Below are 26,289 nucleotides of genomic sequence, written 5' to 3' on the forward strand. Positions count from 1 at the left end.
TGTTTAACCGGCGCACGACCAAGCAGCGGAGAGTGGAAGCGGAGAGGGACGCTACTTTGTATTCCATTGGCGAATTTATTCGTCGTCCTCCACGTAGATTATATAGAAGAGAGGAGGCGTATCGGAAATCTCGTTGTCCTGGGAAAAACCGATGCCTCGCGATATGCACCGAGCATAAAAAGCGAACGAGGCGAGTCATTTTTATCGCGAGGCACGCATAACATCTCTCCACGCCTCTCTGAGTGCTCTGCCTATGCGATACGGGGTGAATCCATCCCGGATTCTGTGCTCGTCCGTCTTTAAGATTCAATGGAAATCGCATACAAGTATTTTACAGTTATCATTACCGATAGATAACGATTGTTCCATTCAGTCTTGTTTTTCTTTTTCTTTTTCTCTCTCTCCCAGGTTTCTAGATCTTTCGTTTCCAACTCTGGCGTCATCCCTTAAAATATAACAGTGAAAAACACACGTCGAGTGCGACGTTCACCTGTCGCGTGCTCGACGTTACACCTGCTTAAGTAACTTTCCTTCGAGTCTTCACCATCTGCTTCCTTTACGAGTTTTCTGACCGATTAGCATACGTACAGCGAGTTAAATAATTTTTTAATTAATAATTTTTGGATTAATCTGCTTCTCACACGTTCTATATTCTCTAGAAATGAAAGGATTTGATCTTTGCAAGATTTCTTTATATAAAAAGAAAAAAAAATAACAGAATACGTTGTTAAATAATTTGAATATGTATTTACACGTGAGATACACTCGTGAAAAGGTATAAAAGTTGGGATAAAGTTCGAATAGAGTCTGTTAAGATTTTTAATCAATGGGTAAACAAGATAAATTAATCAAATATCGAAACAATATCGTCTCCTGATCGTAATCCGTAAATTTTATGGAATAGAGAAAGAGAGTAAATAGTAAGACAGAAATAAAGTAAAAATTAGGAAATCAACGCCATCTTCAGAATGCCGCAAATGAAGAATATAAAAAAAGACGAGAAAGTAGTGGAAAAAGGATGGAAGGATAGGACAAGAATTGACCGTTAGCGCCATTTCTCGAATAACGAAGAGATTTCTTTAAAAAATAAGATAAAGAGAGATTGAATATCAGATAGATAGAGTAATCTCGAGTTATTTTGAGATTAAGTAAGTAAGTAAGATCTTTAATTTAAGCTCTTAAAAGTTAAAAAATTTTTCGTAAAACTTACGAAATTTATAATTTTCTATTTTGTCGTGTAAAGTTTCGTCTGCTTGTCGCTGGATGGCGTTGTAACATTCATTTTCTGAATTACTTCGAAACATGCTTCTAAATACTTTAATCGAGGAAAAAATTTAGATATTGTAAATTATTTCTAAGAATTTAAACTTTAATTTTCGTGCTGAAAACATATTTCTAAAAGTCTTTGAATAAAAAGTGCAAAAAAAGAAGTTACGTGTGGTAATTGATGAATATAGTTTATATAAATGATTTTTATTAATTTGACTTTATATTGCAAGTTTTATTTAAATTAGAATAATAAGTCAATGAGAGGCAATAATATATAGTATAATTCTAAATTATATATAACTAATATTATTAATTAATGTTTTATACGAAACATAGATTATTTTAGATATAAAATACTTCAATGGTTAATTACCGAAACTGTATTATCATGTTATAAAATTATATTTCGCTTCGAGTTTTCAATCAAGTGGCAGCACTATCGAACAGAGTAAGAGAAATTTGGATTTGCGTTTGTAAACGACGTTAAATGTCGTATATTTTGTGATAAAATTAGGAGAAAGTAGTGACAAATGTTCTTATAAGAGAAATAATTAAGTTCACAACAGTATTTTCTTCGTATTAAGTACCATCGTCGATCATGGTTCGAAGTAGTGACAAGTAAGTGTAATTACTTTTATTGTGCTATTTTTTTTTTAGGTTAATTTTACTACCTCTGCTATTAGAAACCATTGATTATTCTATCAATATCAATTATTCGATGCTTCAATATTAACAATTTAAATCTATTACTTGGTAGGGATAGGCATCATAGAAGACGATCGAGATCACGTTCAAGATCTCGTTCTGCTACTCCTGAAAAAAAACGACGGCGATCTAGGAGTAGAGATAGGGATAGGGAACGTGATAAAGGACGACACAGGGAGAGAAGGAGTCGTTCTAGAGATCGAGATAGGGATAGAAGAGATCGTTCTGAAAGGGATAGAGATCGCGATAGAAAACGGTAATTATGAATATATGCATAATTTTTTGGTTTTATAAAATTGGAATAAGACGTGGTCAAATATTTTTTATGTTATGTATAATTTTCCTATAAAGATTTTCAGCTTGTCGTATTTGATTTTTAGTTTTTTCTCAAAAATTTATATGATAATGGGATAATAATGTTAACATTGATTGTTCTCGGTATACTAGTGGAGACAGTAAAGAAAAGCGTCTTACAGGCTCAAAGTCTTCGCGTTCAGGCAAAGATCGGTCGAATAGATCAAGATCGAGAGAGCGAAAGGAGAAAGAGAAGGGTGACAGTGATGAGTTGCCGTTTGATCATACTAAATTGGACAAAGTAATTAATTTGATTAGAACAATATGTTCAACCTCTTTATTTTACACGTTTTATTACAATATTACGATATTATGTATATATAATTACACGTTCATTAGGAAGAGGAACAGAAAAGATTAGAACTGGAGATGCAAAAGAGGAGAGAAAGAATAGAGAGGTGGCGTGCGGAAAGGAAAAAGAAAGAATTGGAGGCAACTAAGAAAGACGGTAAGGCATCCATTTTAGCAAATCTTCAGTTGCCTATGAAAAAGTGGTCCCTCGAGGATGACAGTGATGAAGAGACACCTGTTGTTCAAAATAGTAACAAGGAAGTCAAAGAAGATGGAGAAACAAAAGAAGAAGTGGAAGAGGTTAAGGAAGAAGCTAAAGATGATGAGGAAGAAGTTGATCCTCTTGATGCCTTTATGGCAGAGGTATCCTATACGTTGTGCACATATGTTATTAATACGCGAAGAATTAATGTAATTTTTGTTACAGGTTCAGGAAGAAGTTCGAAAAGTGAATAAACTCGATAATAAAGGTGGGAAGAATGCTAATAACGGTACAGGTACAGGAGGTACACAAAGTGGCGGAGTTGTGATCGTTACTGGAGTAGCTAAAAAGAAAGTGCAAAAACAAAAAGGAGAATTGATCGAGCAAAATCAAGATGGTCTCGAATATTCTAGCGAGGAGGAAGGAGAAAATCTTCACGAAACTGCAGCAGGTATTGCGAATAAACAGAAGCGGGAACTAGCCAAAGTTGATCACGCAACAACGGAATATCAGCCATTCAGAAAATCGTTTTACGTCGAAGTACCTGAAATCGGTAAAATCGATTATATTTTATCGCGATTTGTAGATGTGTATAATTTCTAGATGTGTTGTTTTATGATAATATTTTTGTATATTTAGCACGAATGACACCGGAAGAAGTAGAAGCATACAAAGAAGAATTAGAAGGTATTCGAGTGAAAGGCAAAGGTTGTCCAAAACCTATCAAGTCATGGGCGCAATGCGGCGTTACGAAAAAGGAATTAGAGGTGCTAAAGAAACTTGGTTACGAAAAACCAACTCCTATTCAGTGTCAAGCTATCCCAGCGATTATGTCTGGTCGTGATTTGATAGGAATAGCAAAGACAGGTAGCGGGAAAACGTTAGCCTTTTTGTTGCCGATGTTCAGGCATATCCTCGACCAACCGCCATTAGCAGATGGCGATGGTCCGATCGCACTAATCATGACACCGACCAGAGAATTATGCATGCAAATCGGAAGAGATTCGAAGAAATTCACAAAATCTTTGGGGCTGTCCCACGTTTGCGTTTATGGCGGTACTGGTATATCGGAACAGATAGCGGAACTGAAGAGAGGTGCCGAAATAATTGTTTGTACGCCGGGCAGAATGATAGACATGTTGGCCGCCAACAGCGGACGAGTAACAAATTTACGTAGAGTAACTTACGTAGTTCTTGACGAAGCGGATAGAATGTTCGACATGGGTTTCGAGCCCCAAGTAATGCGCATCATGGAAAACGTTCGACCCGATCGACAAACTGTACTGTTCAGCGCAACATTCCCTCGCCAAATGGAAGCATTGGCGAGAAGGATTCTGACCAGACCCGTAGAGGTTCAAGTCGGTGGAAGATCCATCGTTTGTAAAGACGTTGAACAACACGTGGTAGTTCTCGAAGAGGATCAAAAGTTTTACAAATTACTTGAAATTCTTGGCCATTATCAAGACAAAGGTTCCGCGATAATATTTGTGGATAAACAAGAAAATGCGGATACCTTATTGAAAGATCTTATGAAAGCATCTTATTCCTGTATGTCGCTTCACGGTGGTATCGATCAATGCGATAGGGATTCAACGATATTAGATTTCAAAGCTGGCAGAACGAAGCTGTTAGTGGCCACGTCAGTCGCCGCTAGAGGTTTAGATGTTAAGCATCTGATACTTGTAGTAAATTACGATTGTCCGAATCATTACGAAGATTATGTACACAGATGTGGAAGAACGGGAAGAGCTGGAAACAAAGGGTAAGTTTCTTCTTCTTCCGAGGATATAAACGGAATGTTATATCATCGAAGCGATAAGAAAAAGTTAAAAATTGTTTTTTATTCACAGATACGCATACACTTTCATCACGTCTGAGCAAGAACGTTACGCGGGTGATATTTTGCGCGCTCATGAATTGGCAGGTGTCCCCGTTCCGGAACCGTTACGTCAACTTTGGGAAGGGTATAAAGCCCGGCAGGCAGCGGACGGTAAAAAGGTGCACACCGGAGGCGGATTCAGTGGGAAGGGGTTCAAGTTCGATGAATCGGAAGCAGCGTTGGCTAACGAGAAGAAGAAGTTCCAGAAGGCTGCGCTGGGATTACAAGACTCGGACGACGAAGATATAGAGAATGACATCGACCAGCAAATAGAGAGTATGTTGGCACCGAAGAGGACGGTCCGTGAGATTGCCAGGCCTTCCGCCACCAATATCGCGGTGCCTGGTCAACCCGTGCCAAGTGCAACCGATAAGTTGGAACTGGCTAGACGATTAGCATCCAAGATCAACATAGCGAAAAATTTGGGGGCCGAGGCGAAGGGTGCTACGCAACAAGCTGCCGAAGCTATACTTAAAGGTGCTGGTCCGACCAATCTTATTACAGCGAAAACGGTCGCCGAACAATTGGCCGCCAAGTTGAACACGAAATTGAATTACCAACCTCGCGAGGAAGATCTGGTTGAGAGCGACGTAGAGGCCGGGGAACAAACGTTCCGCAAATACGAGGAAGAATTGGAGATCAACGACTTCCCACAGCAGGCCAGATGGCGCGTCACGAGCAAGGAAGCTCTTGCACAGATTTCAGAATATTCCGAAGCAGGCCTCACTGTCAGGGGTACTTACATAGCACCCGGCAAAGCGCCGCCCGAAGGCGAGAGGAAACTGTATCTCGCTATCGAGTCCACTAGCGAGTTAGCAGTTAGCAAGGCCAAAGCAGAAGTTTCACGACTGATCAAAGAAGAATTAATTAAGTTGCAAGCGTCTGGCGCGCATACCGCATCGCGTGGTAGATACAAGGTTTTATAAAAAAAAGGAAAAAGAAAGAAAGAAAGAAGAAAAAATGAAGTGTTTTTCGTTGTACATGCAATTTTACGCACTATAATAGTATATTATTTTCATTGAATATAACGAGTACGAGTAAAATATTAGAAATTTATTAAACTTACAAATGTTTATATAAAAACACTTTGTATTTAACAATACAATAACGTGCGAAATTTGCTTAACAATTATGGGAGTATCGATCCAGCTATCAAAGTATCCGCAAGCGATCCAAATTTATCGACTTACTACAATTAAGAGATTCTGACTATCAAACGCACGATATTGACACGAAATTTGGAACGCTTGACGCGAGATATATATATATATATATATTTATATATATATATATATATATTTTTTTTTTAATAGATTATTGTATCTGCAGAGAATATATATATATATGTATAATGTAACAATCATGAGACACTTTGTTTGGTAACTTAAGTTAGGACTTTTTTTTTTTTTTAACTTTATTTACAGCTTACAACGAGCAACATCAATCACCCTTCAACTACCTAATGTTTTCGCGATTCGGGCAATTCAATGCGCCTTTGTACACGTTCCACGTACTCCCCTTTTCTTTGGCAATATTATTAAAGAGACGAAGATACACTCTACAACTTTTATATTACGTTAGGCACTAGAAGAATCACAGTCATGAAACTATGACGATACCGCGCGAGCGGTAAGGTCATTAGGTGTATAAAAAAAAAAAAAAAAAAAAAAAGAAAGAAATGCTTCAACACACTTCGAGAAACGAGAAGGAATCGAATCAAGATTATCACTGATCGCGGTAATCGAATCATTTTATATCGGTGATATCCTCGTCATTCCTGTCTCGAGATCTCTTGACTACTCGATCGCTAAAAAATTACGTAAAGAAAAATTGCGAGAAAAATTTGCATTGTAACATATCCTCCAATGGTAATGGCACTTGATATGTAACTGTGAGCAATTTCCGCCCTGATGAGCGCGCTTAAGGGTACTTCCACCGTGATTTTAGGGCTTCTCTCTAAAATTCTAGTAACTAGTTTCTCAGTCTCGGTCACACATGCCCTCAACTGCAGCGTCGAAGGCCTCCTCGACGTAGGTTGTACAACGATGAATATGTCGCGATCCGGCGTCATCATGCCGCGAAGGACGCATTGCGCCACTTGAATCTGTCGCGCCAAGGCTGACAACAGGGCCTCCAGAGTCACCGTGTCTTTATCGACGTCCTCCTTCATAACGTAGTATATCCTGTCCAACTTCAAAGAACAAATCGGACGATAATTTCACCCCCTTTTTCTTTTCTTTTACGCAAAAACATAGAAGAGAAGAGAATACAACGTACCTGTTTCTTGGAGTAGAACAGCTTGGCCGCCCCACCGCAGACTGGACAGCAAGCGCCGGGCGGCGTCACACCGACGCAATACGGCTCGATCAATCGGGGACACTGCACCAAGTCGCCGCAGCGGGGCTTGGCTTGATCGCCGATCAGCCCGACAGCGGCGCAAGGGCCGAAGTAATCCACCACGGTCCTCTCGGCCCAGGCGGCGCACTCGTTGGCGTAAACCTCCCCGTTGGCGCCGCAAACGGGGCCGCGCAACGTGCACCCCTCGAGGCAGTGGCCCCTGTACCCTAGGGCGGCGCCGGCCCGTATCATGGCGCACACCGACCGGTGTTGACGGTTCTCCTTGTCGCACACCGGGCCGCCGGCCTCGTCCCGGGGATCGCAGTCGAGGGGCACGCACTCGTACTGGCGGCAAGGTTTGTGAAGCTCGGACAAGCACACCCTTCCCCTCGCCACGCATCTCTCCGTGGTGTCGCAGGGGTTGGAGGCGCACGGATCTCGGGACGAGCAACTGCCGAATTCCACGTCGTTGACGGACATTCTCGCGCAAGTCGCGAGGCAGCCGGACGCGAAGGTGAAGCCCAATTTGCCGCACACGGGGACGTAATGAGGGGGGCAGTCGCACGGCAACGAGGGGATCTCCCCGCAATTCTTCTTCGAGCACGTGTACTCCCCCTCGAAGCAGTGGCAGGGATTGCACTCGACGTAGAAGTTGGCTTTGTGGGCGATTATCTGATTGTGTATCGAGCATGGATTGAACTTGACGTAATTCAGCATCTTGCACTTGTCCAAACCGTACGGCGTGCACTGGCAGATTTGATGGGACGCCTGGTTGAAACTGGGAATTTGCGCCCACGATCCCACGGGCACCAATTGTTTGGACATTTTTCCAAGGAAGCAGGCTGGCACGCAACGATACGCCTGGCGGCCGTGATGGAGCAGCTGACAGATCTCTCCCTGGGCGCAGGGATTAATTTTGCAGGGGGTCGTGATATCCTCCTCGAGGCGGACCACGGACTCGTTGTCCTGCGGGTCCTCGAGAAACGGCTTCAAGGAAACGCAAGGGGCGTCGGACTTGGCGGGCGAGAGCTTGGCGCACAGCGTGGCCGCCGTGTGGGGGCCGGTGATGGCGGACCAGTCCACGCAGCTAGCCATCAATTCCAGGCAATCCTCCCGGCACAGCCTCGTCTCGTGGCTCTTGGTTTCGCACGGTCTCAGCTGCAGCAGACAGGCGGCCGCGCGCAGAGTTTCCGGCGGGCAAGTAGCGGCCACTCGAATGGGCAGGCTCAATCCTCGGATGATTCCGCCTCTGGACCAGTGGTGGGCCTCGAATTTGGCCGCTTCGTCGGTCGTCGCCGAGCAACTCCTGAGGAAGAAAGAAAGAAAGAAGAAAGGAAAAGAAGAAGAAGTAGAAGCAGAGTTGGCCGAAAGGCAAGAAAAGAGAGACGTTTCACCTGAACAGCGTCGTCGACCTGTCGTTGAATCTCGTGCAATAGGACAATCCCGCGCAGCCCATCTCGCAAGGATCGTCCGTATCCTCGAGGCACCGCCTCAGCTCCCCTTCCTGGCTCGAGGACAGGCACTCGGCGTCGAGAGGATGCCAGGAGGATTCCCAGTCTGCTTTGAACGCCCTCCAACACAGATCCTGGCACTTTGGCTTGATTGCTTTGGTACAGCATGACAATTTGCCCGCGTCTAGAGGTAGGCGGACAGGCTTCGGCGAGCCGGACTTCATTAGGCAGCTCCAAAACGGCGATTGGGGGGAAATTGGCGGTCCGCATTTCTCCGTCAACGCGTTCAAGATCTCTCGATCGGTCGTTGCCGTGTACAGGATCTTTTTACACGTCTCCATGCACGTTAAACTGTCTGCCTTGTTGCAGCAATGCAAATCTGTTCGATCGAAGAAAGGATATCCTTTAGAGTTAGAGAGAGAGAAAGGAGAAGAATTGGAAGTTATGTAAAAAGAGAAAGAAAGAAAAGGGACGCACGTTGTTTTGGATTTTCGGCGTGTTTCACTTCGGTCACGCTTTTCAAACACTTTGGCATTTGGTGGAAGCATCCGTTCCGACTCGAGATTTTTTCGCGCTTGTAAAACAGATTTTGGCACACGGCTCTACACGTGTCGTTGGACACTTTGCCGCAACAATGTTCAGCTTCCTCCCGCCTCTCCAGGCAGGAGAAGAACTCGGGCTCGTCGCTCGGCCGGCAAGATTCGTTCAGATTCCTCCTCGATCCTGACAGAGCGCACGTGGACCGACATATCGGATTCTGAACGAGGTAACAGCATCGCCTCCCTGTCCAATTCTCGTGCCTTTTCACCTCTGTCGAAGATTTCGTATTTTTAGGAGAAGTTAATGATTAATAATTTTTTTTTCTTCGAAAGGAGTCGAGCCGAAAAGCAAGTCGTCGAAAAACTCTCTTACCGTTCAACGTCGAGTTCACGCAACCCCAGAATTCTGTCTGAAAGAAAATAATAAAGAAAAGTTGAAGGAGGCGAGGATCGTACACACACGCACGGAGATGGAGTGAAAACCGAGGCGAGAAAAAGGTATCGCGAGAATCTTTTCTGTAACGCGAATCTCACGTTCCTTTTTTTTTTTTTTTTTTTTTTTACTTCTTTTTTCTCCCTTCCAAATCGTTCAAAGTTGTCGCATTGTAGCCAGGGATCGGGATTGGTTTCGGGTATATATTCGACACGACGAATCTTTGATCGTCAATCGAGCACGGATTAAAAGGATCGATTAAAAGCGGCTTACCAGCTCGAGGGAACATAACTCTAGCAACCGCTGCGTCGCGTTCTCCCTTGCCTCTGCTTCTGCCCCCAACGCTACCAGTGAGATCTGAAAGCACCGCGACACCATTTTTTTTTCTTTCTTTTCTTTTCTTTTCTTTTCTTTTTTTTCATCGATTCGACGTTCATACACAAAAGGAGAGAAAGAGAGAGAGAGAGAGAGAGGGAAAAGGTTCGAAACGGTTGAGAAAAAATAGAAGAAGAAGAAGAAGAAGAAGAAGAAGGAGGGGGGAAAAAACGGCACAGCTGTGTAGTATCTGCTGATGTTGATGGGAATTTCCACGATTCGAAATGCAAGATACGACGCATTAGAAGTTATTAAGAATCAAGGACACGAGTACGCTTCACGAGTCGCCACGATTTCCTGTTGTCCGTCTCTGAATGACAATAGACCGCACGGATATCGACTGTTCTACCATTTAGAGGTTCATTCGAAATGCAATCGACGTACACAACCACGAGGAGGACGTACAAGTCTATCTCGTAGTCTCGTCACGGTTACGAGTTACGACTATCCATTGGCGTGCGGTGGGTCCTGTTAGGATACAGCCTGGGTCACAGGTTGTCATTCGTTTTTAACGTTAATTCTCCATCTATCGAGCGTACGTTCTTCTCTCTCTCTCTCTCTCTCTCTCTCTCTCTCTTCTCCGTTGACGATTTATTTACGAAAGAAAAGTGACGAAAAAAAAAGAAAGAAAAAGGAAAAAGGAAAAGAGAAGAAGGGAAAGAGAAGCGCGTGTAAAGTTTTTAAATAGAACTTTTCACAGTTGAACTGTTGCAAATGTTAAGGGCGTAAACGATAGCGAAAGACGAGGAGACGAAGCACATATTTCTGTCGTGGTATATTCTGGGAGCTATGCACGGCCGAGCCGCGTCGCCATTTCGAAAAGGGGGTGCATTTTTCTCGCGAACTTTTCGAATGTAAATGTTGTTCCAACCCCGCCAAATCGAAATTCCTATTAACAAATAACACAAATCGAGATCTTCAACCCCTTACATCGTCGATTTTAATCCAGCCTTTCTTTCTCTTCTCTTCTCTTCTCTTCTTTTCTTTTCTTTTTTCTTTAGAGAAATTTTTAAATATGCTACGCTATACACAGATATAAATAAAACAGTGCAAGGCATCTCTCTTGCCTGTCGTGCACACGCAACACAACTTCCGGCCATTTCGACCGGACGCGACCACCGCGGATCTATTAATCACTCGTCGGTTTCGCGATAATAATAACAACAACAACAACAACAACAACAACAATAATAATAATAATTCAAAGGCGACGAGGAAACCGATATTAAAATATTTATCGCATCTCGGACCACCCCGCCGATGGAATTTCGCAGAAAGAAAGAAAGAGAGAAAAGAAAGAATCTTCCTAGACGCGATTCTCCCTCCCTCAACAAATTGCACGGAAACACGATATCATTGATACCGGTGTGGCTGGTCCACGGGGCGCGTCAATTCGTAATATTTGCGTATGAATGAGCCGAGCGGGACCCCCGAGGGGGTCGTGCGTAAATCTCTCAGCGGGCCCTAGTGTCTCCGATATTATCTCGAGAGGAGGAGGGGGAGAGGGAGAGGCCCGAGCCAACTTTTTAAAGAAGCTGCACGAACCCGCGCGCTTCCTCTTTTTCTCCTTTCACCTTTCCACCCGCAGCCGCCTCCATCCTTCTCGCGCCGGTCCCCCCTTTTTATTTCCCCAGACCACCTCCTAATATATCCGTGGACACGGCGTATTTCGTATACGTTTTATCGTGGCGCGGGGGCCGATATTTATCAACCAGCGATGCGGCGATATCGCGTCCGAAATTATATTCCTTGAAAATTGCCTTTTTCGCATTCCCACGGGGATCTTTAACGCGGGTATAATTTAATAGAGAAAGAGAATAAGTCGTGGGGCTAGTTTGGCAACGTGCATGCTTTACCACGTGTCGTTTGCGAGAAATGCTAAAGAATAAAAGTGGAAACGTGTATATATACATACTTTGGAGCAGTCGTTGCGACAAGATCCGGCGGCCAAGGAACAGCAGGACATCTCTGGAACAAATAAAGAATAGATGCGAGTCAGATTCTTTTTCTTCCATCCATGCGAAAACGTATATTCTTTCCTCGAGATTTTTCCCGAGACACGAACCAGACGCGTGTCCTGCGTTTCGTCAACGAGGGAAGGGATCCGCCTTTTGCGGTGAGCGGACGAGGAGGTACTCGTCAAAATTTCGAAGGGCTCTTCGAACCCCCCCTCCCTCTCTCTCTCCACGAAGAAAAATTGTGGAAAATTCCCTCCTCATCCTCCATTAATCCTTCTATCTTCTATTATTTCCTATATATAGTTTGGATTATTACTTTTATTAAACGATCTCGCGTCCCCCACATTCCCCGCCCCGATCTTTTACGACTTTACGGGCGTAATATGCGGGTCCAGTCGAACTGGCTTTTTGAACGTTCGGGGGGGGGGGGGATCGAAATCGTGAGTACACGAGGCGAGCGCGCAATAAACGATGAACGCGAGACACACACGCGCACGCATACGCGCGCACGCACAGCGAGGGAGGGCAGAGACAGAAGAAGAGGGTTCGAAGCGTGTTACAATTAAGTTAATAGATAGCAGTCGGGCACACAAATTGCGGCTGTGGATGTGTTTCTCTCTCTCTCTCTCTCTGCGTGACTCGTACGATATATATATATTTCCATTCGTCGGACGATTCGTTTTTTTTCGTTCGATTCGTCGTTGCAATTTCTTTTTCCCTTTCTTCTTCTTTCACGCATCTCCTTCTCCCCTCTTTCCTCTCCTCCTCGATAATTTCGATAATTTTAAGACACGGCTCGGTCTTGAGAATAGTTTGTACAGGTGACGTGAAAGAAAAAAGGCAAGGATTTCCTGTTTTCGAAGAAATACCAGCTGCTGGCCTGGACGAATATCGATTTCGAGGGGGGGAAGAGGAGGGGGGACACGGAAGTTGTTCTATCCTCCTGGCAAATCTGATTCCTGATCTAAAAATAATCGGTGGATCGTTAAACCTTATTTTAGAAGGTTGGAGGAAAGGTAGGAAAATGGCCTTTGATGTTGGGTAGATGGGAGGAGTACGGGTACGAGTTGTGAAATTCGCCGTGGCAGCAAGTGCGTCGCCTGAAATCGTAACGGGTTTTGTGGCTTCTCTCTCGTGGACGACACAAAAATAGCCGACACCGTCCGTCGCGCTCATTCGACTTCTGCCCTCATCTAAGTCGTGAAAGTCCCCTTAATTTTATCCACTCGAATGAAACGACCAAGACCTCTGTCTCTTTGAGCGCGGCTGTTAAATGCGGCTCGAGACTTTTCAGGTAAATTTAGTCCCGACGATTCGCTTCCACCGCCCTCCTTTTTCAAACTTTCCTCGTTCGATGTCCACGCATTTTCGCCCGATTAAACGATTTCTTGCTTCTCCTTCTTTTCCCTTTCTTTACGAATCGTTTTTCCCTTTTTTTTTTTTCTTCTTCTATTTTTATAGATGAAAAAGTTCGTCGCCTCGAAGATGTCCACGCGTTAATTTCGCGGAGTAAGAGCGGTGTATGTGTGTGCGTATGTATTGCTGTGCGTGTGTGGGTATTGCATATATGCAAAAGGGCCATTCCCACTCTCACAGCTGCGACTTCCATCGCCATATCGTGCGCGAATGGTGACATCCACGTCGTAAAACTCGCACGATTCTCCCACGCTTAACGATGACAATTCCTCCCCCCTCCTCTCCCCAGCTGGGAAGATAAATCGAGACAAGTCGAAACTTCCATGAATTAACTAAAAAAAGATTCGTTTCATCTTACGATTTCATTTCGAATCTCTTCGCGATTCGGGAAATGCTTTTGTTTATGTAAATTTAATTAGATCGAACTCTCGTTCAACCCGATTAATCATTCGCTCGATTTTTTTCAATTTCCAGCGTTACGTCACACCTCGCGTCCCGATCCCTTTCGTCACACCACGTTGAATAGCGCTCGATCCAAGAATTCTTCCTGTTGTGCCGTTGGCAAAAAAGAAAAAGAAAGAAAGAAAAAAAAAAGGAAACATTTTTTTGTTCGGGTTAATAATAACTTGGATATAATTACGCCGTACTCGAGGCGAAAGAAAAAGAAGAATGGAAAAAGAGATGGAAGGAAACTGCGAAAAAAGAATAACCGCATTAATTAGTACAATCGTACACAAACTTGCACGAAGCAAGTGCTGCCGAGCCGTTGGAAACCCACTTATATCTGCCATTCAAGAAAGAAATAAAAGAGAGAAAGAGAGAGAGAGAGGAATCGATCGAGTAGTGAAAGATGGGCGAAAAAAAATGACGGAGGGTGGGAGTAGAGGAGGGGAAGGGATAAAAAGGAGAAAATCAAGATACGTGTCGTCTCGATACGTTTTTATCCGTCGTGTGAAGCTGTCACGAGGGTTTTATGTGTTTATTTATCTCTCTCTCTCTCTCTCTCTCTCCACTCTCCTCACGACTCGCCACGAACATGTATCGGGCAGGCAGTGTGTATGCCTTTGCACGCGGCTTGTGGACCGTGTCAGGGCCTTGCCGATTGGAAGTCGCGTTCTCCTTTAACCCCTTCGTTTTGGCGTCTCGTTCCTTTCTTCGGCAACGCGTTTCGCGACGACCGGTCTAAAGAAATCGTTCCTTTTACCGAATCTCTTCGGTAGTAACCAGAGGGACTTTAAACCAACAGCGATCTAATTTCCTCTTTTTTTTTTTTTTTTTTTTTTTACTACAGGAAATTTAAACGTCATAAGAAATTATGGAATCGAGATTCTTTCTCGATGTTGTTAAGTAACAAAGTAGTAGTTGATAACGCGATCAGAGAGATCGGAGAGTCTCGCTTTACGAGGAAAACGTGACGAAGTGGTTCGACTGAAATCCACTCGATTGCTCGTAAAAGGACAGAACGTTAAAGTTTCCAGGAACGTTAATTGCAGATCATGCTGAATACATATATGTATATATACATACATATATATACCATCATCAAATCTAACTAACCACGCGTCCCAAATACTTTTTCTGATCCTCGTTATTCGGTTACTCGTTCGGATGGAACGTTCGGAGATTTGAAGAACGAATTGGACGAATCGTACAAAGGGACGAACGTTCGTCGCTGGCCGATAGTCCATAAGGAGGGTTAACTCGGGAAGAAGACCTCTCGGTCGATTAATAAACCCAGGCCATCCGAGACGAACGATCAACAAGGATGATCGCCATTTTAATTAACCGAAGAGACCAATCCCTCGATCGATATACACGATTCAAACGTGTTGGTAAAATAAATCGCAACTTGCGCAACGTCGCGTTCCAATTTCCAAGTTGAAAGACAGGCTAAATTGCACGCTCGGCATAGAAAGGATTTACGTACAGGGCGTGCGTTTAAAATTACTATGATCCGGCGTATTAACATGGTTTAAAAAGCCGGTGGCCGCGTAACGATGTGCCCTCCCCACCTCCCCCCTCCCTTCGTCCCAACGTCTCTCTCGCCAAGTCGTCGATATATAATATTTCACGGACCTTCCTCCTTCACGGCGCATCCATAAAGCATAAAATTATACGCTTCGATCGGACGACACGTTAACCCGACTGTTTTCATCGCGACCAACACGAGCAACAGGTATGCGCGAATCTCGCAATTCTCGAGCTCGACTCGATGGACGAAACTCTTCGACTCTTCTCGCGCCATCTACCTCGTACGCGCACTTATCGTTTCTATCGCATCTCGTGTACGATCTTTTCGATTCAAATCTTTACGCAAATCTTTATCCCCTCGTCACGTGAACGCGTGAAAACAACGGAGTTTTCGATAAAACCGATAGAGCCAGAGAGAGATGCACGTTGTCGCCGCGCATTAGCATTGTATATGGCACGAAATATATAGAAGCTTGTTTTACGAGCGATACGCTACCACCTTCGTTCCTCTGCTGTTCACTGATAGACGCGCACCGTGAAAAAGGAATTCGAGCTTCGCCTCGAGAGAGGGGGAGGGAGAGGGGGGAGACGAGGAAATGTGTTATATACGTGTATATACTCGACGTTGGTACCGTCGTCGCTGCGAATAAAAGTCGCGCCAATCGGAAGAGAGAAGACGGAAGTGAGACGAAAAGTGTACGCGCGCGTGAAAGGGAAAGAGAAAGAGAGAGAGAGGGACGCGTCTCCGAAGGAAATCTCGTTATCGAATTGGCAAATTCTTTATATTGTGTATAAAGAGTGTTACGCGTGAATACACGGTTGCCAATCCCGGTTCCTCGCTTATATATATATATAGATATATGTGCGTGTAACTTTTTTTCATCTTTTTGTGCAAGATCAGTGGACGCGTTTCGAACCGTGTTGAAGAGAGGCAGAGGCGAAGGACCGTTAGCGACACCTCGTTCGCACGCACGTGCACCGAGTAAATTTCGAGAGGAGAGAGGGAGGGAGAGGGAGAGGAAGAGAGGGAGAGATTAAAGATCAGAGGACCGAATGTCGAAATACGGAACGAACGAATATTTTGTTATTATTGTTGTTATTATTTAATTCCTCGTTAATCCTTCGTTGCAAGTCAAGAGATATTAATTCGACCAATTTATTCGACAAAGTTTCGATTCAGGAGAAACGAGGACGGAAGATGACTCGCGGGGACTTTTTTTTTCCTCGTCCCATTGAGAAGATCCCGTGAGAAGCGAAGTATTCTATCGACGCTCGAGCGCACTTGGGCGCGGAAACTCGATAAAGAAAAACCCCGTCTCGGCTCTTGGAGCGTGTTGACGATAAGAGTGGAGGAAGAAGGGAAAGCATTAAGAGATCACCGCGCGAATCGAACGGCGGAAGAGGCCGCTCGAAAAGAAACTAAATCGCTTGACAAAAGCGAGGAGAATTAATAGAAGGGAAGGAAAGAAGAAGACAGAGAGAGAGAAAGAGAGCACAAGGAAGGAACGCACATGTGGCCAGAAGTTGTCGTCGATATCTTCTCTCTGGCGCGATGACACAAAAAGCCTCGCGAAGATTACGGGTCTTGGAAAAGTAAATATACTTGGTAAAATTGTTCGTCGATCTCGTATCATTTCAACGACGAAATAACGAACCGGTCGTTGCTATTCGAAAAGAAAAAAAAAAATAACGACGATTTATCTATAACCCCGCCGCAAAGTCGAGGTGAGCTATCGACCTCTAAAAAAACCTTCTTTTTCTCCTCCTCCTCCTTCCTTTGATCTTTTTCGCGTTTCTTGATCGCGCGACAGTCGTAAAATTGGCGGAGTGACATAAAGCGACAAATAAATGAATTACCTTGCGCAGCTTCGAGGAAAGGATTGGCGACAGCGATGACCGCCAACATCGTGAACGAAACGATCGCGAGCATTGCCGAGCGGGGCAGATATTTCCCGGTTAATCGGTGCCCAATCTCCATGACGATCACTGGCGGCCGCCCCATGATCCACGCATCTTCAATGTGACAAACGGAAACGGGGGCGCGAAATATAGGAAACGTGGCGAACGGTCGTAACAGACAAGGGCATATCGGAGCGGGGAGGGGACCCCGCGCGAGGAACCGAGGTGCACCGGAGCGCAGTCCGCGAGCGACTGAGCTTTTCGTGGCATTCGCAGCCTCGAGTCTCTCTCTCAGCCAAGCTTTTTCACCGGGTGGGTGAGAGGAAGAAAGAGATGAGCGGCACGGGAGTGAACGGGAGGAAGGAAGAGGAAGGGAGAGGGAAGGAGGAGCGTTCGAAGGGAGAGAGAGAGAGAGAGAGAGATACGAGAGCGGAGAGATTGCGTGTAGGAGGAGGGAAAAGACGCGTGGCGCGTTGTCACGCAGTGCAACTTCTATTGTGACATCTTTGAACAGTACCCACACGATCTTTCTTATGTACGTAACGTATTTTTGTCCCCCTCCTTCCTTTTTCCTTTTCGTGTGCTTCCACACGCGAGGAGGAATCCAGCATAGGATGACGTTTACGTAGAAGCATAATCGTACATTGTTAGGATCGATAGCAGTTGGTCAAATTCTCCGTTATCTCTCCCCAAACAGATTAGCCAAACGTTGACTATATATATATATGTATATGTTATGTATATACCCCGAAAAACGAGATCCCATCGAAAGTCATAAATTGGAGGGAAGTCGCACGGTCTGAAAGTTGAACCGGGCCCGTCGGTTCAGAAAGCTGGATTCCTGCACCGGATAAACCGATAACCCGATGCTTGTACTTCCTTTGATAGCGATTGGGACGAATATTACGAGCGAGCGTAATCGTTAAAGATACGGGATAGAGATCGTTCATTCTATTACGATCCCTGCTACGGACAATGATTTCGCGCTGCCGCCAAATTATTCATAACACACTGGCGGAGATATTTACTTTAACATTACTCGTGAGTAATGAGTTGCGCGATAGATACCTCGTTCTCCGATATCTCGATACGAAAATGAGATTTAAACTTGCGGAGGAACGAACGATTTCGGGTTATATTTCCAACAGGTGGGGAAAAAAAATTTAATCAAGATCTCGTGGAAATTGAAAATGTTCGAGAAATGTTTCGTTTATTTGTATTTTTATTTATAAATTGAAAACGACTCGGAATCATCGACGCGGGATGGGTCGCGTTACGAACCCCTCGTGAAGTCAATCGTCGTCTCGATGCTCGGGTAATTTATTAATTTATTCCGCCGATAAATCCGTTTGAATCCGCACGTAGGCTGTGGATGGATTGTTCCTCCTCGAGACTTGCTCTCTCTCTCTCCCTCTCTTTCTCTCTTCCTTCGCATCTTTATCAACTTTCTTCCGTCCGCTGGTTTCTCCTTTAGAGATAGAATAGGCTTGTTATTTCATTCTCGTAGATACGCACACCCGAACCATCAGACCGTTATTTCAGATAACAATTTTATCGACGATAATCATACGATTCATGGTGCACGAGTCACGGCTCGTATAATTGCAATTCGCGGTCCGAGTCGTCGGTAGAGAAGGGAATGTTTCGAAAGGAAACGCGAAAGCTCGAGCCGAGGGAAATTCGTAATCCGTACACAGATTGGTGGAAGAAGAAAGAGAGAGAAAGAGAGAGAGAGAGAGAAAAGAAAACCCGTGGATGAAAACCAGTTTCCAGTTGAACATCGATAAATACCTGGCGAAGTTCCCCGCAAATGTATACCGGTTTATGCCGTACCACCGTCACTTTGTACGCTATGAAGACGATTATTAATGTAACGCTGCTACGCTCTCAACGACTAATTTGCAAAATGAACGGTTGATGGCATTATCTTCGGTATATAGAGCTCTCTTGTGTACGAGCCCCGCTCGTGGCTCACTTTTGAATCATTGACAAAGACATTGGTGGGTAGAAAACGCCTTTTAAAATTTCCCCTTCGCAGAGTACAGTGACCACAGAGAGTGTCTCTTTTCACTCGGATAAATACATAATAGGCAATTTAAGCGTTGTTAAACGAAGCGGAAGTAATAGGGGAACGATGCGATTAACAATACGTAACAATTAAATTCTGTTCTGATAATTGCAGACGATATACTATCCTATTGGCTTTGGTTATTATTTTTCTCTTCTTTTTTTTATTTGTGAGCGCCTCTCGGTCAAACATTTCGCAAGAGCCTTCGACGTTTTCCATCGATGAAAACGATCGTCGTGCCAGAAACACGTTTTTGCAATGCTCGGACTTCGCTCGGCTCTACTTAACTCATTCAAGTAGTCACAATGGTTATTAATTATCCAAGTGGCGAGCATCGTTTAATTGGACGATATCTCTCTCGTGCATCTCATTGGCTCGTATATAAATTTGAAATTTTTCCATTAAGTATTTTATTTTCAATTTAATTCGTCAATCAAATTTTTTTTTCCTCATCCGATGATACCCTCCTCTCGCCCTTCGAATTGGCCGCGGTGAAAACTCGAGGTGTCCCGACGAGGTTGGTGAAATAAATTTGCCGGCGATTTACTTTCTGCGCATGCACACGTTTCAAGTATTTGACTCACGCACCCTTCGAACGAGCGAAAGGAAAAGGAGGAGGGACAGGGCGAGCGCGCGCGCGCGACCAAGGGGAAAGACCAAATAGTTCTGTGAACATTGTATCCTCCGTCAATCGTCGGCTGCATGTCAATGAACCGAACAGGCATCGAGAAGACGAGGACAGAAATCGAGGACCAACGAATATCTCTCATCAGTACGAGCGCGCTGATCGTGAGAAATCGAGTTTCTCGCGTAAATTTGTCGCGCGTTATGCGACAGCGCCAGAGGAATGCCTTAATCATGATCGGAATTCGCAATGTTTCCCTCCCCCCCTCCCCTTCTTTCGATCACATTGTGCTACAAGCAGCGCGAGGCCCATATATTCCACCTGCGTAATAAAGAGTTTTCGATTTTCTTCCACGCCTCGCCACGGCCTCGATCGTTGTATCGAACGATGAAATTCTTCCTTTCCCGTTCCCCATACACACACACATATATATATATATATATATATACATATAACGAATCGATCGATTAAGTGTAAATATACATTAACTATAATATTGTCAAAGTTTATTTATACGTATACGTCCCTGTATGTTTATGCACGGAACGAATTTGTCATTGATGCCGGGTTAATCGTTATTCTTTTCGATTTGGATAATGCACAGTTTCGACACCGTCTCGCTAGTTTGCCGGCTTGTTATTATGGAAAATTTCATCGCGGAAGGTATACGAAATACAATAGGTATACGAGAGAGAGAGAGAGAGAGAGAGAGAGAGAGAGAGAGAGAGAGAGAGAGAGAGAGATTGAACCGAGACGCGTATAATAAACATTTCGAAAAATCCGAATGATCGAGAATTTCTTCGAACTCATGCGTAAAGAAATTGTCTCTGAAATGTCAAGGAAGTAATAAGCGATAAGATTTTTACGATAATTAGATAGAATAAGATTTTCTTTCTAAAATGGCCTCTCTTATTTAATTTAAACGGTCACCGTTATTCCCCGCAAAAAATCTTGGGTAACGTTATTTGTAAAGTTAGTATAGTTAGTACAGGTCGAAAACACATTCCGGAAACATATTCCATCCGGTATCATAAATAAGATTCGAATATCTTTGAGTTTACGGTCTGAAGGTGCCCTCCATTGAGCCCATTGTCGTTGTAACCTGATATATGCACTGTTTATTCTCGTGAAAATTCGCCTCGCTGCACACGCGCAATGAAATTCTCCATAGTTTTACCATCGTGATCTAAGCAAACTTCACCGTGAAACCGTGCGTGATGTATCGAACGAGACATTCTATCGAGATCGAACGAATCAAATTAATCGTAGAGATAATCGCGTAAAGTATTAATTTTTTTCGATGGAAGGATCGAAGGAAACGAAGCGTGGATCGAGCAATCGTGAAAAATTAAGAGAAAATTGAGAGAAAGATAATAGAGAGAGTCTTTTCTCGAAAGTTTTTACCGACCGCGCACAACGTGGCGAGGGTGGCGCCTTCGGCAAGGTCTGCCTATGAATCGCAACCCTCGAGAGAGACCAGTGGTGGAGGATTGACACACGGTGGGGTGGCGAAACGAGAAACTCTCTTTCCGTGAAAGTGTCGGGGTGTATTGGCGCTGTCATATGGAGGCAAACGAGGCGCCGTGTTAGGCACTCTGGCCTGCACGGACGCCTTGCTGTGTGCGTTACGTCGTGAAAAAGTGTTGGAGGAAAAAAAGAAAAAGAAAAAAAAAACGAACTGTGTGTAAACTAAGTTTTATTTAATTTGGTGAGTGTCACGGATGTATCGGTTGTTAAAAGCGGAAAAGTTGAAAGCGCGAGTGTAAGGATACAGCGAATTTAAAATGGGTCAACCCACCAACCCAGCAACCAAACGTGTATTCCTTTCTTCTATTAATTCGTTATTTGGCCTAGTTATTATATATGAGAGTGAGCGAGCGAAAAGATAACGCGAAAATTGTTCTCGTTATGGAAAAAATGATATGGAAAGTGCACCCTTCTTCGATTCTTTTGATTCTTGATGTAGTTCATCGTTGCGTTCGCCGTCGTGATCGTTGACATCGCCATCGTCATCGTTGATTCTACGATCGAAATTTTTATTTCCATTATTCGGCGAATAAAAGTACGAAATTCTCGCCGGCTATGGAAATGCATTGATTGACACGCGGCCACGGTAGCGAGAGGTGATACAGGTGATAAAGGGAAGCGGAGGTGAGAGGTCGCGTTTGCATTTCCTCCTACACGAGGAAATCACGATTCAACAAACGAATCCCATCGTATTGGGATGTCTTCCATTCGAGGAAATCGTCGTATCACGGATGAGTTATGTGGGTTTTTTGGCCATAAATCAGCCGGCACAATGCAACGGAAACGAGTCGTAATATATTTTACTCGTGTTACGGTGTTTTTGTATGGTACGGTCGACAATCACGCGTTTGCGATATGCAATTCGCGAGAAAGCTAACGGGTAACCACGATACAATCGCGGACACTTGTACGCGACCCTGAATTCAATTATCGATTCTCCGAGGAAAATACACGACGATGCAGTTTTGATGCACTGTCGCAATTTATTTCGTTTAAACCGTATATATTCCTGTTATTTCTTCCCTCGAGGAGAATAATATAGAGTAATTTTTAAATGGAAATGTAATTTTCTTTTAGTTATTTGCATTTGTTTAAAAATTGATTTGTAATTCGATGCATTTATTTAATATCCAAGTTCATTGTATGTTCGATAACAATGTATTCGTGAACGGAATACATTGAACGGATATTTAAATAATCTTGCACAAATGATTTGATGGAATTTAATTAATAATAATTTTTATTTTTATTTTTACCATAGGTCAATAAGTGTTGATTGAATGTGTTAAAAATGGCGGCCAGCAAACCTCCGGAAATGAATTACACGTGCGAAATTTGCGGTCTAGAAGGTTTCAACGATGAAGAGATGAGATCTCATATGGTTTTCTATCATCTTCAAGGAGCCGCAAATTGTCCCTTTTGCGATTTAGGCGAAATATCACCAACAGAGATGTTGACACATGTTAATAGTGCTCATCTCGATTACTTAACGCCTAGGTATATTTATATCAATTATATTTTATATATCTTTTTTATTATTTTTCACGAATTTTCTTTCGATACGCCGTTCAAACTGTTTAAATTAGTCCGATTACAAGAAAAATGGCGGCAAAGATGGGCCTTAGATGTCGCTAATATACGAAGTTTGTGATTCTTGTAACGAAATTATTTACATGCAGAGTATTTCTTGAAAGATTTTTCGAATAGAACAGAAAATTCATTGAATAAATAAAAAAATAAAATGCAATAAGTCGCAACTAAATATATTCATTTTTGATATTTGCATTTATATGCATTTGAACATTTATGTTTACTTTGATATTTATATTAACTTTGTTTTTTACTATTATATCAATTATTATTTGTAATTATAGTGTATAATTTTGTAAATTATGTAAATTTCTATATTCTATAGATTCGAATTAATTATATAAAACATGATAAAAGATTGTAAAAAGGAAATAGAATATGAATTTATACATATTGATAGTGAAAGGTATTCAATATTTTTATTTATTTGTTTATTTGAGTTTACACACACACAAACACACATATTTATATATATAAAATCAATATATGTTTTAAATATGTTTTAAATATGTATATATTAAATATATTTATTAATGTAAAATAACAATTGTTTTATAGTACTCCAGAGAGTGATATGATGGCATTTATTGATGATGATTCATTAGTGGATGATAGAAGACATGATGAATGTCGTGGTCCATGTCCTTCTCCAACCATGTCTCCAAGTCCTCCACTTCTTCAAAATGGTTGGAGTAGTTCGTTTAGTCCTCGTGCTAAGCAGCAACAAGAGATATTAAAATCAGAGCCACAAATTGCTAGTTCTAATATGAATAATAATAACAATAACAATAACATTGGAAATGTTAATAATGGTATTAGAAGAATTTGATGAAAAAAACATCAATGATTATGAATTAAAATTTTTATGAAGTAAAATAATCAAGATAATTTTTCAGTTATAGAAGGTGCAGCTGGACATGGATCTCCACTGCGTTCAGGCCTAAATTTACAACTGCGTTCTCATGCTTCACCAAAACTTCCAGTTCAAGAATGTCCTATGTGTCCCTACAGTTCTGACAATCCATCAAGGCTAGAAGAGCATATCAACAGACAACATTTTGATCTTACTTCGCCGTCCTTTCCACCTGAATCTCCACCATCTCGTGATGGTGTTTTTAACTGCCCTTTATGCATTACATCTTTTCCAAATTCTTCTGATCTTGAATTACATGTTAATATAGAGCATAAAGATATATTAAGGTAAAGTAAAATTTATATTATATTAGTTTAATATAATTGTACATTAAATTATGTATCATATTTGAATCGATTATTATTAATTATATTATATATTTTATTCTTCTATACAGTCCTGCAAATGGTGCAGCTTCCCAAACGGCTCAAGCGACCATTGGTAGTGATACACCTGCATGTCCAGTTTGCTTTAGTACTTCGTTTAAAAGCAATGATGAATTGACTGCACATATTGAAGAACATTTCAGTAAAAAATGCACTCCATCCCCTATAACGCCAGATTTATCTACTGATAGAATGTTAGCAAAAGATATGGAAAGACTTGAAAAGGAGCTCAGAAAATTACGCGAACAACGTGAATTTGAATTGTTAAGAGCTCAATATGGGATGGATAATCAAGGAAATTTTAGGGAACAAAGTGTTACCAATATGCAGCGGGCTGTATATTCAGGAGAAATGACAATTGCTGATTATTATGAAAGACAAACTGAACTCAGAGTAGCTGAAAGCAGCGGTATCGATGATGGCAGCTCCTGTACACGTGGTAATAATTTTTTTTTTTTAAAAAAATATTTTTTCATAATATTAAAAATATTTCTTATTACTAATATCAATATCTATCAATTTTTTTATAGGATTAGTTCCCAAAATACGAGCTGTCAGTCAAGCATGTAGTAATGTATTAAGCACCTGGATGTGTTCTACTGTAGACCATTATGCTACTACTTATGGAGACAAAGGATGGGGATGTGGTTACAGAAATTTGCAAATGTTAATTTCATCACTTTTACAACATACAGGGTATAATGAGTTAGTTTATAAAGCATGGAATTCTGGTTTGGATAGTGGTAGTTCTACCAAGAATCCATTACGAAGTTCAATACCGTCGATCTCTAGACTTCAGAAAATGATAGAGTGGGCATGGGCTCAAGGTTTTGATACCCAAGGAGCAGAACAATTGGGAGGAAAATTGGTGAATACTAGAAAATGGATTGGTCCTACAGAAGTAGTCATATTATTATCTAGTTTGAGAATAAAGTATGTTTTTCAATTTTCATTCATCTTTCTCTATCGGAATCACATTATATATAATATTTCCATTTTAGATGTCAGTTAATAGATTTTTATACACCAACTAATTCAGATGGTGGACATCCTGAAATGTTTAATTGGGTTTTACAATACTTCCAACGTTGCGATGATTTTAAGCCACCTCTTTATTTACAGCATCAAGGTAAAGACTTATGTAAAAAAAGAAAAAAAATAAAATTAGGAAAAAAATTAAATATTATTCTCATTCAGGTCATAGTAGAACAATAATAGGAGTAGAACAATTAAGAGATGGTTCAATAACAATGTTAGTACTCGATCCAAGCCATAGCCCAGCACAAATGGCACAATTTAACAATACAAGTAGTGCACTCGGTGCAATGCGTTTGGTGCGAAAATCGATTGCAGCGATGAAAGCAAGACAGTATCAAGTTGTTGCTGTTACTGGTATCATGGAAACTGATTTAGAATATCATGTAATTTCTCTTATTTAAAATTTTTCTAAAATTTATTTATTGTTATTTATATTTTTATTTCTTTATTTTATGAGCCTATATTTCATTTCATCATTTCTACATTTTTATATAATTTCTATAATTTCAGGAAAGCAAAGTGTTACGTTTAATTCGTGTACCACAAGATAGGTGAGATTTACTGGCTCGAAAAGAAGTTAAATCTTTTGGAAAGACGATAGACTGCCTGAAACCAATTTTGTCCGGTATCCTTAAAGTTACATGACCGCAATGTTCTAGGTTTTATTAATAGGGGATTTGCTCCATCATAGTAGTTGCAAAAATATTATTTAACAATATATTCTTGCATATTTTCGCCGTCGTATGTCGGTTTCTCAAATCACGTGTATTTAAGCCTGCGTCGCGGTTCAGAATTTTGGAGTTAAAATTGATGAACTTATAAAAATTACAATTAAAAAAAAAAAAAATCTATATATCGCGAAAATTAATTTTTTTTATCAGCATTAAAAATATTGTACTTTGATGTGTGCTTGAGAAAGAAAGTTATAATCAGGATGTATTTTAAAGATAAAATCGATTCGATTGAAATTTTTTGGTCTAAATAATGTTCTGCTCAATTTTCGTCGCACCGAACAGGTTGTGCTAATTTTTAATCGATCAATCGACTTATGCCGATCGGTTGC

The 26,289-nt window shown here is 42.0% G+C and overlaps 3 protein-coding genes across 11 annotated transcripts; 2 read left to right on the forward strand and 1 right to left on the reverse strand.

Moving 5' to 3' along the window:
- The first annotated feature begins 1,643 nt into the window (after positions 1 to 1,643).
- LOC727008 (probable ATP-dependent RNA helicase DDX46) lies at positions 1,644 to 6,371 on the forward strand. Its single transcript, XM_001122722.5, has 7 exons — positions 1,644 to 1,887; positions 2,027 to 2,230; positions 2,422 to 2,569; positions 2,668 to 2,982; positions 3,047 to 3,374; positions 3,461 to 4,583; positions 4,672 to 6,371. The coding sequence occupies exons 1-7, from the start codon at positions 1,868 to 1,870 to the stop codon at positions 5,624 to 5,626; spliced, it is 3,093 nt and encodes a 1,030-aa protein (XP_001122722.2). The 5' UTR covers positions 1,644 to 1,867; the 3' UTR covers positions 5,627 to 6,371.
- On the reverse strand, positions 5,733 to 18,966 carry Reck (reversion-inducing-cysteine-rich protein with kazal motifs). 3 transcript variants are annotated; one of them, NM_001256032.1, is given in 8 exon segments: positions 5,733 to 6,891; positions 6,978 to 8,343; positions 8,432 to 8,867; positions 8,966 to 9,298; positions 9,401 to 9,437; positions 9,734 to 9,817; positions 11,751 to 11,803; positions 18,871 to 18,966. In NM_001256032.1, coding segments are annotated over 7 exon segments (2,691 nt in total). In that variant the 5' UTR covers positions 11,802 to 11,803; positions 18,871 to 18,966; the 3' UTR covers positions 5,733 to 6,507.
- Positions 9,401 to 26,289, forward strand: LOC410549 (ubiquitin carboxyl-terminal hydrolase ZUFSP). 7 transcript variants are annotated; one of them, XM_006565776.3, is made up of 10 exons: positions 20,814 to 21,480; positions 22,561 to 22,796; positions 23,448 to 23,701; positions 23,786 to 24,089; positions 24,200 to 24,627; positions 24,719 to 24,884; positions 24,981 to 25,121; positions 25,190 to 25,317; positions 25,386 to 25,609; positions 25,737 to 26,289. In XM_006565776.3, the coding sequence occupies exons 2-10, from the start codon at positions 22,591 to 22,593 to the stop codon at positions 25,779 to 25,781; spliced, it is 1,896 nt and encodes a 631-aa protein (XP_006565839.1). In that variant the 5' UTR covers positions 20,814 to 21,480; positions 22,561 to 22,590; the 3' UTR covers positions 25,782 to 26,289. The 7 variants fall into 7 exon arrangements, with proteins under 7 accessions (XP_006565838.1, XP_006565839.1, XP_006565837.1 ...); XM_006565775.3 differs by lacking the exon at positions 20,814 to 21,480 and adding an exon at positions 9,401 to 9,525 and having other exon boundaries at positions 24,719 to 25,121; XM_006565774.3 differs by having other exon boundaries at positions 20,814 to 21,589; positions 24,719 to 25,121.

Source organism: Apis mellifera, linkage group LG14 (assembly GCF_003254395.2).
Source record: "Apis mellifera strain DH4 linkage group LG14, Amel_HAv3.1, whole genome shotgun sequence".
Taxonomy (NCBI): domain Eukaryota; kingdom Metazoa; phylum Arthropoda; class Insecta; order Hymenoptera; family Apidae; genus Apis; species Apis mellifera.